Below are 12,307 nucleotides of genomic sequence, written 5' to 3'. Positions count from 1 at the left end.
CAGCAATAATGATAGTACTATTATTCCTGAGAACTTCCCATGATTTCAGATAAGCAAAAGACATAGCATTCAGCATCTGGTAAGGTGGGTGTTGGGGTTTAAGTTTAGTTTTATTTTCTTTCTTCCCTGTATAATTTTTCCTCCCCATAAGTTGCTAAGAGACTAAATACTGAAGCTTAAAGGGTACTTGACCCACACAAAAGAAGTGGTGATCACTTAGTTTTGGGGGGAGGGAAAGGCTTGGGGGCTCCAGAAGCTGAGGATGGTTTCTTCTGCTCTCGGTTTTGGAAGGATGGTTGAGCGACGGCTAGCTGCATGAATAGTCCACTGTTAACGGAGGGTTTGGTCCTGGGAATTCACAGAGACTTGTATTTTTTCTTTTTTTCTTTTTTTTTTTTTTTTTTTTTTTTTTTTTTTTTTTTTTTTTTTTTTTTTTTTTTTTTTTTTTTTTTTTTTTTTTTTTTTTTTTTTTTTTTTTTTTTTTTTTTTTTTTTTTTTTTTTTTTTTTTTTTTTTTTTTTTTTTTTTTTTTTTTTTTTTTTCTTTTTTTTTTTTTTTTTTTTTTTTTTTTTTTTTTTTTTTTTTTTTTTTTTTCTTGAGGAATTTTAAAATTTTATTCCTATAAATTAAACTGCTCAGGCATCTTTATATATGGATGTATTTTATCCAGATTTTATTCTTTACAGTCATGAAGCAAAGGGAGACTGGGATGCGAAGTTTGTGTCTATGGGCTGTGTAAATGTTTCATGGGAAAAACATTTGGAAACGGGCAGAGGTGATAAGGTTATGTGGAAGGATTTTTCACAAATTGATCAAGTACCAGCCACAGAGTTTTGTCTGTTTTGCTGAACAGAAAACAAAGAGGAGCAATTATGGTTTGCTGTTTGTGACATCATTTTATAAGCTAAATTTAATTTTCTGCTGAACATCCGCTGGTAATGTCGTGGTAATAACTTCCTATTGATTCATTAAATCTGTTCCTTCTCCTCTTTATTTGTAACCTGCATGAAGTTGCCCCAAATGTGGGTTTATGTTTATTACTAATGGGCTGTGAATGGAAACACTATACACATTTTAATTTTCCTCTTTGCTTTGCTCAGAAGTAGCAATTTAAAATTGATCACCTTATTAAGATGTATTCTCTCAAATAAGTTATAGCTCTGATGGACTCTCAGAATAGTTTGGTTTTCTTGAATTATGAGACATTTTACTCCATTGCTGGTGACATAGAGATTGTTGCTTATGAATTGGTAGCATCTCAGTGCTTTAGAAGGGCTAATTTGAAGGAAAGACAACATTTTATTCTTGAAACATTTTATGTGAAATAGGCTGTGAGTAGAAAGACTTTCTTTAAAAGAACTTAATTTAAAGTAAAAATGTTATGCTGAATGAAAGTGCTGGACATGAACTGACTTGTTGTAGTGCATTAATTTGGCTTATATTGTGTTCCATTTTTATATTGGGGTTTGTAATGCTTTCTATTGTATTCCCTTGGAATCTGTATCATGTGGTTTGTCCCTGCTCAGCAGTGCCCATCCCCCACACTGGAATGTAACCCAACTCTGTTCCACTCCCACCTTATTCCTGACTGGGCAGTGGCTTGTCCCTGCTTCTGGGCCCGTTCCCCCCTGGGGAAAAGGCCCCGGCACGGGCGGGGTTTCAGTCTCTCTGGCACCAGCAAGGACGGGGAAGGAGCTAAGTAAGAGCTCTGGCCAGCGGGGGCAGGACCCCAGAATAGAGCCGTGATATCCCCCCAGCAAGGGAGCAGGCTGTGTGCCTTTTGCCATTGGCGGTCGTCTGGGTCTCTCAAAGAACCACTACACTGGCTGGTATCCAAAAAATCAATCTATTGAGACTAGTGTCACTCCTTTACAGCAAGGTCTTGGCATTTAAGTGCTGTGTTAGATTTCAGCAGTTTTGGACCCTTTGCTGAGCTGAAGGAGATTGTAAAGTTAGATATTTGGAAAGGTTAAAATATAAAGGAGATAACCTTAAAGTTATAGCAACATACTTAATGTCTGACTGTGCTTAAAAAATCTCTAGAAATTTCCAGAATATCATAAAAATAACTATTTTGGACACAACTTATCTAAGCTGAAAATTTGAAATTGTCTCATTTCATTTCTCTTAAAAATTTTGAAAGTTCAGTTATTTGCTTATCTGTGTTTGATTTTTGACAAACATCAAGGTCTTTGCCTTACTTCTGTAAATGCTGTCATGTTGTATTGTGCTCCTAAGTCTTCGAATATGTAACAGAAAAATCTCAATTTGCTGCTTAACCCAGTAAATTACAAGCCTTTTCCACTACTCTGACTTGCAATGCTGGTGGCAGTTTACTGAGATACAGAACATTCTTTCACAGCCTATTTGTCTGATATACTGAACTTTGGATCAATTTTACAGTAGGAAAAAAGTGGTGAGACTTAATAACTTAGCATTTGATCTCTTGACTGAATTGACAGCTTTCCTCCTTGGGTTGAAAGAATCTCTTTAGGCTGGGTTTGAAAGCAAAATTTGTAATCACTTTGTGGGAGCTTAAACTGAAATTTCTACTTAATTTTCAGTGTGAAGTGCAGTAATCTTGTTTGAAAAGAAACAGAAACACCAACATCAGAGTAGAAACTGTTCTTAGAACTTAGCAATGTTTAATAACCTCAGATTGTTTTCCTCTCCTGCTCTATTCATTTAAATTAATTTTAAATCATCATAAATCACAGCAATTTTTGAGTGTCATTGAATGTTAAATCAAATTTTTATTAATTTTGAATACTGGAGGACTAATAGATTATCCTTGGACACTGAAGTTGCAAAGCAGAATGCCTTTAAAGCAAAGTCAGAGAGTATCAGAGTTACAGTTACATCTGTTCTGTCTATACCAATTAGTTGCCTTTATCATTCAAAGGCAAGAAAATGAATGTATTTCCACAACATTAGTACAAGTATCTTTGTGAACATTAGACAAACAATGCTAAGTTTATTCACAGTGATATTGATACTGGTGTCTGGGAAGACCTGGGTTCTAGCCTGGGTCTTACTCATGCTTTCTTATTCCTTCAGAGTTACGGAGTGTGAGCTTGCAGAACTGTGTTAACCTGAGGTGAGAAGTTCTGGCAAATGGTTTCCTGGAGCTTTCAGGAACTGAATTACTTCTGAGAACTCTGCTCTTCCTTAGGTTTGATTAAAATCAGCATCAGATGCCATAATTTCAGAGAATACATACAGGTGTCTACAAAACACAGTTGCATAAGATTTACAAATTGTCCCTCCACTGGGTGTTTTTCACTGATGCTTTTAACTTCCTTTACCAACTGCCTATGTTTCTTAAAGCATCGTGATAACTGGGCAGGTTTACTGCTGGCCATGCAGAATATATAATGCTTGGGCTCTGCTGGTTTTTCCTGCAATGTGTTCCATCTACCAGGCCTCCAGTTTTCCTAAAATTTTTTGCAACTTAATCAGTGAGTTATTTGTCAAATTTAGCTAATCCTGGTTGAGGTTTGAAATCTTCTAGGCAAAGAGGCAAGATTTACAGGCAAAAGCAAGGTTTCTGTGAGTTCCCTATCTTCTTGTTTTTCTAGATATATCACTGAGAAGTCTGTCCTAACAGACTCTCTCATTGCACTTAAATACAAGAGTGCTCTTCATAGTGTGATTGGTTGTAAGACAGGAATTCTTTAATGCATGGGCAATATTTGTCTTTAACACTTGAATGCCAAATTGAACTTAATCTTTCCCATGTTAATCAGGATTTGAGACTATATTCATCTTGTGATTTAGTAAACATGCCAAAGCCTTCCATTAATACTGTCTCCCAAGAACTTCAGCTACATCTTCATAATTTGGAAAATAACACAGTAAATATGAGGTCTTCTAGGATTTCATTAACAGTATCTCATATCACAAAATCTTTGTAAAGGGAAGATATGGACAACAATCCTATACATACTTACATGTTCACCTAAAAAGTACATGGGATACATTGAGAGCCAAAATATTCCAAGATACTTGAAATGCTTTCTTTTGAAGACTTCTAAAACTTTTAAGCAAGGAGCTAAAGCAAAGTAAAATTAAAGGGGAAATTTATTTTCTGCCTACCTTGTCCAAAAATCAAACCATTTGTATTCTATTTCATTTTATGCTAACAGGTTACTTTTTAATAATATACAGCTTTTTGGAATAATTTGAAGTTGGCATAACAAATTTTTTTTCATGTTGAGAAGAAGATTAAATTAATGGTATTGGAGAGAGAGAGATGTAATTAAACCATCTGGTTAGGAGTGGGAAAGTTTTGTGTTCATATCCTTTCTCTTTCAGAATTTTTATTAATTTTATTCCCTTTTATAAAAAAGAATAAGCCTCTTCATGGGAACAGAACTTACCTGCTGAGTATTCTAGACACTGAACTAAAGCTTTCTGTTGACCAGTGGCATAACTTGAGTGTTGATATCGCTTTGCCGGACTGCAGGATGGTATGGATGAAATATGGACGAGAGATCTCTGAAGTTAGGTTTTAGAAGATGAGGTTTATTATAAAGGATGTGAGGCCTTGCTTAGAGTTGCCAGGCGCAACTCATGGCAAGGCCTAGGAGTGGGGAAGGGAGAGGTATGGAGTGGGGGGAAGGGAGATGTAGGAGAGAGGAAATTCCAGGAGGAAGATCCTAGGGGAAGGGTGCCAGGCAAGAGTGTCCAAGAAAAGAGGCTGACCCATTCTCTCGGCCCCCTTATCATGGGGGCTTCAAGGTGGGCTGGAACAAGGACTTGGGCCAATGGGGTTATAGATACCTGATACTTCAGGAGAGGGTTACAGGTGTGGCATGAACCATACATTGGGGGTGAGACAGAACATTCCATTGACCTTTGGATCTATCTGCAGGTAACCTTCAGCTGGCCACATAATTGTTTTCCAGACATTCAGTAAGCTAGGACATCTCAGACATCAAAACGTGCTTTCAATTCTATCTCACTTAGAGGTTTCACATTCTCAGAATCTAAGCAGTCATTTTATAGGACTTTCTAGCTTCATCCTCCCCAACATCTCCCCCGTTCTTATTAACAACTAAAAACACTAGACACTGTCTTATTCATTATTTTTTGCGCACACTGAAGTATGCAGGGAACTGCTACTAAAACTACAATTACTACTAGAATAGTCAAGCCTATCTTACAAAGTTCCTTTAGCCAAGGTGCAAAGCTCAAACCATCAAACAAATTGTCTAGCCAAGATGGGTCATCTGTTGTACTTTGGTTAGCTAAATCTCTTAAATCTTGTAACTGTTTATGAATAGAAACAGAATGATCGGATAAGTTCATACAGCATAATCCTTCAAAATCTTCTGGAAAAGGTACTCCAACTAAACAGGTTGAAAAGGTTTGTCAGGGCTTGTGTCAGATAGACAGATTATATCGGAGCCTGCAGACATGGCTAAAGCAACCCAGACATTCGTCTTTGGTTGACTTACAGGTAAAGCTTCACTACAAAAACTAAAACAAAAGAACAAAAGCAACATTCACGCGTGCAAGCGATAAAACTCCATTCTTTTCTGGAGCTGTTCCTGGCAGATCATTTCTCCTGATGATTCTGCGCAGCTCAGGTCTGGGTGCTTGCTTCTTGGCTTCTACATGCAGAAGTACTTGGCTGATGTGGGGGTGTCAGCGGGCTTCGATGCGTGGAAGGGCTTCATGGTCTTCACTGGGACCCTCTTGAGTCCTCCTGTTGTAGGCACACGCAAACCCTTTCCCCCATGTTATAGGATTATATGTCCTTCTAACTGTCTTGATTCTAAATTTTTGATCAAAACTGGGGGGTGCTCTTTCACTTTTACCTTTTTATTGTTCAAGAAATGTCTGTAAATGGGGGGATCAGGCTCTTTTGCAGAGCTGTTCAGAAAATTGTAAACATACAGGGCTTTATTCAACCTCCTTTGAGGTGTAGCTTGGGCTTTCCCCCCTTTTTTCTTGACTTAAAATGCATTTTAGAGTTTGATGTGTTTCTTTCTAGGGTACTTTTTAACAGTTGTTTAAAATACAGGGAGCAAATGCCACTGTCTTTTATTGCTTTTTGTAGTTCCTTTACGTCCTGAGATGGGATAGCTGTCCATATTCTGGGACCACCGGCTTGCTGGCTGAATACCACAGGCATGGATAGAGGATTTAGATTTTCTTCTTTGCAATTTCATGTCTGACTTCATGCCAGTCTGTCAGTTGAAGATTATCAAAACATTTCTGGGAATCTTCCAAATTCGGGCTTGATGGTGATGAATCTTCAGGTTTAAGAGGGTTGGCATTTGCAAGGGCAAAACAATTCTCTATTCTGTCCTGTATTTGTCAAAGTGGCTGCCACATTCCATCCTCCCCCTTCTCGTTGCATGGTTTCTTCTCGGTGCTAAGCTGTGGTCCAGTCATATAAGACGCTGTAGAATCATGTTGTTGTGCTGTGTGCAGACTCGGCGGCAGGTGAAGGGCGGCTGGAGGCTGCGGTTGCGTAGAAACTGCTGGTGGCTGTAGTGTCGGGGGCTGTGCAGGATGCGCTGCAGTGGGGACTATTTGCAATGGGACTGTAACAAGATCTGGCTGGGCGTAGACTTCGGCATGGAACCGGGAGGCTCTAGCTTCATCCTCCCCAACACTTGAGCAGCATGGCTGGAGAGAGTACTCTTTCTTCCACAGTTTTGTCCATTTAAAAGGCAACAGCCTGGCCAACAAAGCATTGCTCTATGATTCATGAGTTTAAGTAGATTTGAACTGAGAAAACTAGTTCTCTTAGTCCAATGCAAATGTTATAACCATTAGGTCTTTCTGTAGAACAGCCTTGAATGTTTAATGTTTGAAATCTCTAGTTTTGATGTCTAGCACAGTTCTATTTTTGCCACACCCTGGTATCAACACCCATCACTGATTGATTTCAGTGTTAGTTGCATCAGCCATTCATTATTTAACATGCCCTGGTTCATTTGCCTAAGTCAGTCACCAAGCACAGAAAGGAGGGCTGAAAGGAAACTGGAAGTATTTGCTGTGAATTTATCTGTTTCTTTGTTCATAAAAAAATCAGTGAAAGTGATGCTATTATCAAGCCTTGAGATGGGTTCCCTCTGGTTTCGTAGTATTGTCAGTTCAGGTCTGAATAACATGCCTGCCTATCTGCCCCTGTTTCTACTGACATCATGCTCTGCACTTCATGGGTAACTTGCCTGGGAGTTTGAGACCTGTCCTTGCTGAATGTAACTGCAGAATGGAACTTTTAACCCAGAGAGGGTTTTGTAAGACTTCCTTCTTTGCTTCTCTTAACTCACACTCAGTCTCTGCTTTCAGCCATTTCCCACCCACAAGGACTGTCCAGGATGGCACTGAGACACAAGACTATTATTGTGGACAATGCAGCAGTATAAGTTCACATAATATTGATATGATTTAGTATTATTTAAATTTTTAAAATAGTTTACATTATCATAGTGGCAGTATTTAATCCATCAGTCTCTGATTCCTATGTGATTCAAAGGCAGGGTTCAACTACCTGTAATTAGTCTTGACAGAAACTCATCAGCATGCCTAGGTAATATTGTAAAAGTCTGCCAATGATTCTGCCTAGTAATTTACATTCTACAGGATTATTTTTGACACTTAGGGGATTTTTTTTAATGTTTGACAATGATTTTAATACTCTCTCTTTTCAAAATCGGTTTCAGCCTTACAACATAAATAAATTTTGGGTGCATGGTAAATATTGTGTATTTTAAATACATCAGGTGAGACTAAAATTTCCCCTTTGCATAGCTAATGGATATTTTCATGGGCTGTCAATAAATTCCAGAGAAATAGTTTAATTGTAACCATTTAAAAGGTTTATTTTGTCAATGTAGATATATCAAATGTAATTAGAAACAGTAAAACTTAACTGCCCACAATTTATTTTAGTGCAAAAGTAAACTCAAATTGTCTGAAGATATAAAGAAGTTTCAAAGAAGTCTCAGTAAGACATTAATTAATCAGGTAAAGTTTGCTGTGAAGACTTTCTAATGAATTAGTGATGATTTAAACTTCCATGACTCAAAAAATACCAATTAAGAACTTCAAGGCACAGACAAAACCAAACTGGTGAGGAAGATCATGCTCTCTCACTTAGATTGAAGCACTGTTTATACATAATGTTATTTCTCTCAATGTTGCATTGTGTGGATCTTTTCTGTTGTTTATTTCTCCCATTTGCTGAATTATTTTTTCAGAAAGAACCATCACTGGACAAACAACTGAAAACTACTTTTTTTTTTTTTTTTTTTTTTTTTTTTTTTTTAAATGCTGAAATAAGAGATTAATTCATACTAAAGTTTCATACTATGAAGTTGGAAGGAGCACTTGTGGTCATCTAGTCCACATATGGAATTTTCATCCATATGACTACTCTGAGTGAATTCTTTGTCGACCAGAGCTATCTTTTTGAAGAAAACGCCCCTCATTAATTGTATTATTCAAGGTTAATTCAAGCCCTAGTAGTACTGCATGTGGCTCTTCAATCATATGTATCTGAAATAAATACCTAAAGACTACTAAGATGTCGCTTATTGCCTCATCCATCCCAGCTGGAATTCTTGCTTAGGTCAGAACAAATTGAAGTGTTCTGAATTGGACCTGGTTAAAAAGCAAATTTGATTGTCCTTGTGTGTGGCTTGTCTCTCTCACAGAGCTCTGGCTCTGTTTTCGCCCCAGCTGGCTCGAGAGACAAACTGCAGTTGGAAGGATTTCCCTCAGGGTCCCAAAAGCCAGGATGCGGCCGAGAACCCTTTCCCTTATCAGAGAGAGCAAGACCCCGTTGATGGCAAGGAAAGGAGGTCTGCACTCGTCCTGGGATTGAAACCAGGGCTTTATTTAGTCTTTCTTCTCTGTGGTGCTGCCCCAGACCTAGGCCTGGATCATGAGGCCTGTCCTACTCCCCCGAAACAAGAGGGCCTGGCCATGTGTGGCTTTGGCTTATATCCAGGGGAGGGGCTAAAGGTCAATACCCAATCAGGGGAACAGGGGGGTACAGAGAAGAAACCATTACAAAAACCCAATATAAAAATGAAATACAATATGAAACCAGACAACATGCAGCAACAATTATGTGTATGCATATATGTGTAGATTTTTTTAAATTAAAAGCTTGACTTATGGCTCTTCTGTCTTATGGTATGGTTCCACTTAAGTGAAGACAAAGGCAGCTGAATCTTCAAATGATGTTTTCTGTTTTCAAGAGTATTGGTGAAAGTGAAGAACTGCTGAGTTCCCTGCTTCTCCCTTGGCAAGAAGTTCAAAAAGGAAGGCAGAGAATGAGAGCAAGTCAGCTCTGCATAGTGTGAAACAGCGCAGAGGCAACTCCTCCATGAACCGTGCTTTGGACCACATTGTGGGGCAGCTGGATATGTTAACTCTAGTAAGTGTGCAATAACAGGTGACACTTAAATGATAGTGCTGTCGAAGGGCAACAATACCCTGAAGTCATGTTCACAAATCAGACATTAAAGACTGGGGTTATTTTGAATAGCTCTATAGTCAAGTGACTGTTTTGGAGTTTTCCTTTCAGAAAATACTGATTGCTAATGTGTTTGCTAAAGTGAAAGCTTCCTGGTATAATCATAAAGGTGTTGCTGTGTTTTTAACTCTGAAGAGAATTGCTGTTTTTAAGTAGTGAGATCTAGGGGAGTTTTGTCAGAAACCAGTTTGTTAGCAGACATTTCAGCTGGAACAATCACGTGCTAGCAGGGGATGAACAAAGTAAATTGGAAGGTACCAATAAATCCCTTTCCAAACTTAGTGTGTGAGGTACTGGCTTAGGTAGGAATCCAAGCAGTGCCAATTTGTGGCAAACTGCACAAATACTCAGTGATTCTGAATCACTTTTTTGCAAATGTTCAATATGTCTTTTTAAATCCAGATTAACTTATGTTTTAAGATACTTCTTCGTAGTCTGTAACATATTGATATTATATCACTTCAAAATGGAGCAGCTGAGGGGATTTTTTCTGTGTTCTTCTCGCAATATATGTATATTAAGTAGGAAGAAATAGGTTTGGGGAAGTATGGGAGTCAAGTCACGAGTTGAAAGTTATCTGTGTAGTAAGGTCGGCTGGAAAAAGAAACTGCCAGCCTGGGTCCAAAAACCTACTTTTTTCCGATGAAGATAGAGAATGAATGCCTTTAATAGTGTATTTTTTTTTTTTTTCTCCCTTCCTTTTCTTGAGGATGCCTTAAAAGTTTCGTTTAGGTTTTTGAAAGACATCATTTGTGGTCCACAGTGATGGCTGTTTTTCTATTGAAATATGGATGCAACTTTTTGCAATAGTATTTCAGAGTACTTTGAAGTAGCATGTATGTATTTCTCTTTCTCAGGGAAAATGTTTTGTGAAAACAAAAACCTTTAGACAGTCTCCATGAGATGAAATCATAATTTATAAATACAGTTGTAAATAGTGGAATAGCTAAGGAGAAGACATCTTATAGTATTTTTTTCCCTGTTGAGCTAAAGTTATTTTCTTATGTTACATGTTGCACACTTTTATAATACTGTGTGAGTAATATAAACCCAGTTGAAATTACTCTCTTCTTCCTGCAGACTATTTCAGTCATGGAACGTCGTCTTACTTGTACTGAAGATAAATTGAAAGAATGCATAAAAGATCAGCAAAAAATGTTACTTAAAAGGAAAACAGAACTAATAAAATATGAAAATGAACTATGTTGATGAATATGTTTCATAAAACCACAAAGAATGTTTTTCTTCACTGGATTTTGCTATAAGCAGAAACATCAAAGAACGTAATAAAAATGGAAGAATTAAAAAAGTTTCAAAAACATTAGTAGCAAGCAGAGATTCTGGTTATCTATTCAGTTAAGTGTAGCCCAGTCAAAACCAGTTTTACTAAATAAGTTTCCATTCAACATTCCAGGACTCTTTCAACCTAACAAGAACTTTGAATATAAACTAAGCCACTGCCTGTCTATTTTTAGATGAATAGCAGTTATTATGCGTGTTACTACTGTGCAGATTTTTAAACTCAGGTAAGGATTGTAAAAATCCTGTTCTTGTGCTAAGAACAACATTACTTAAACACCTGTATAAGTAAAACATTATACCAAAAATGCCAGAGGTGTTCTTTGTCCCTTACATATTCTCAAGTGTTTTACCAAAAAGCAGTGAGTTATTCTGTATCTTGTAAATATTTTAGTAATGATTGCAAGAAGATGTAGTGTGAAAACTTCTAGTTACAAATACAAAAATTAGTCATTTGGACTTTGAAGCTGTAATTGCATCTATGTGAAATTAAGCTGCAAACTGATGCATTAGAACACTTCTGCTTATCGCATCCCCATCCCAAATTCACTTTTCATATTTACAAAACCAAAAATCATCTTTATACTTCTGAAGATATATTTGAACCAAACACAAAACTATGCAAAATCTAGGTCATAAATTCTAAATATTCTATCCTGTGAGAATGTCCACATGTGCTCAAGCTTTGCATGCAATGAATGTACCCCATCAGCTAATTCATTGTGAATGCAGATAGACGTCAGCCAGAAAGCTTTGCAGTGTATGATGATTTGGGTTTTATTTTTATTTTCAATAAAAATGCAATTCCTGGAAAGGTGATTTTATGTGGTGGTGGGTGGTTTTTTTTGGGTGGTGTTTTTGGTGTTTTTTTTTTTTTTTTTTTTTTTTTTTTTAATGGAAAATATTTATTTCTTTATGTCTGTTATTTTTAGATGGCGATTGCAGAACCCCTGTTGTAAATCCTAGACGAAACTAGGTAATCATCTGTTTCTGTAACTTTACATGTATGTTGAAAAATAGGGCACTTGAAATGGGGGAGCATTTAAATCCAATTATGCAACTGACTGTATATAGATAAAGCCCATTTCCCAGGCTGAACCTCATTAACATCAAGTGTTCAACTTTAGTACATGAGCTCACTGTGCCAATACGACTGTGGTTCAAGCCCACAAATGTGCAATTTTTCTTGTATAAACTTATTTTCTTTCTCAGCAACCACCTTCAGAGAGCCAGACATCACCTCACTTTCTTGGTTAACTCTGATTTTACCTATAGGTGCTCCTTATTTGCAGCTCAGTCCTTGAGCACAACTGGTTATGGCAAAGAAGCAGTCTCTTATGAATTTTTGGATGCAACTGTTAGGAAGCATCTAACCACAGATCTTTGTCAGAGAATGGTTTTACGTATTCCAGCCTGAACTTTGATTATGCAATTGTTTTATGCTACTATATAACACAAAGTTATGTAAATGCTGTCTTTTAGATCAAATATACTTTATAAATTTGCA

At 37.3% G+C, this 12,307-nt stretch overlaps 1 protein-coding gene across 1 annotated transcript in view; it reads left to right on the top strand.

Moving 5' to 3' along the window:
- POC1B (POC1 centriolar protein B) overlaps positions 1 to 10,804 on the top strand; it is a 57,225-nt gene extending 46,421 nt beyond the window's left edge. The window contains 3 exon segments of the mRNA XM_040062305.2: positions 9,224 to 9,251; positions 9,254 to 9,402; positions 10,582 to 10,804. Coding sequence (XP_039918239.1) covers positions 9,224 to 9,251; positions 9,254 to 9,402; positions 10,582 to 10,710 — 306 coding nt within the window. The 3' untranslated portion in view covers positions 10,711 to 10,804.
- The last annotated feature ends 1,503 nt before the right edge of the window (positions 10,805 to 12,307 follow it).

Source organism: Hirundo rustica, chromosome 4 (assembly GCF_015227805.2).
Source record: "Hirundo rustica isolate bHirRus1 chromosome 4, bHirRus1.pri.v3, whole genome shotgun sequence".
Lineage (NCBI taxonomy): Eukaryota > Metazoa > Chordata > Aves > Passeriformes > Hirundinidae > Hirundo > Hirundo rustica.
This window is presented reverse-complemented; position numbering and strand designations above follow the sequence as displayed.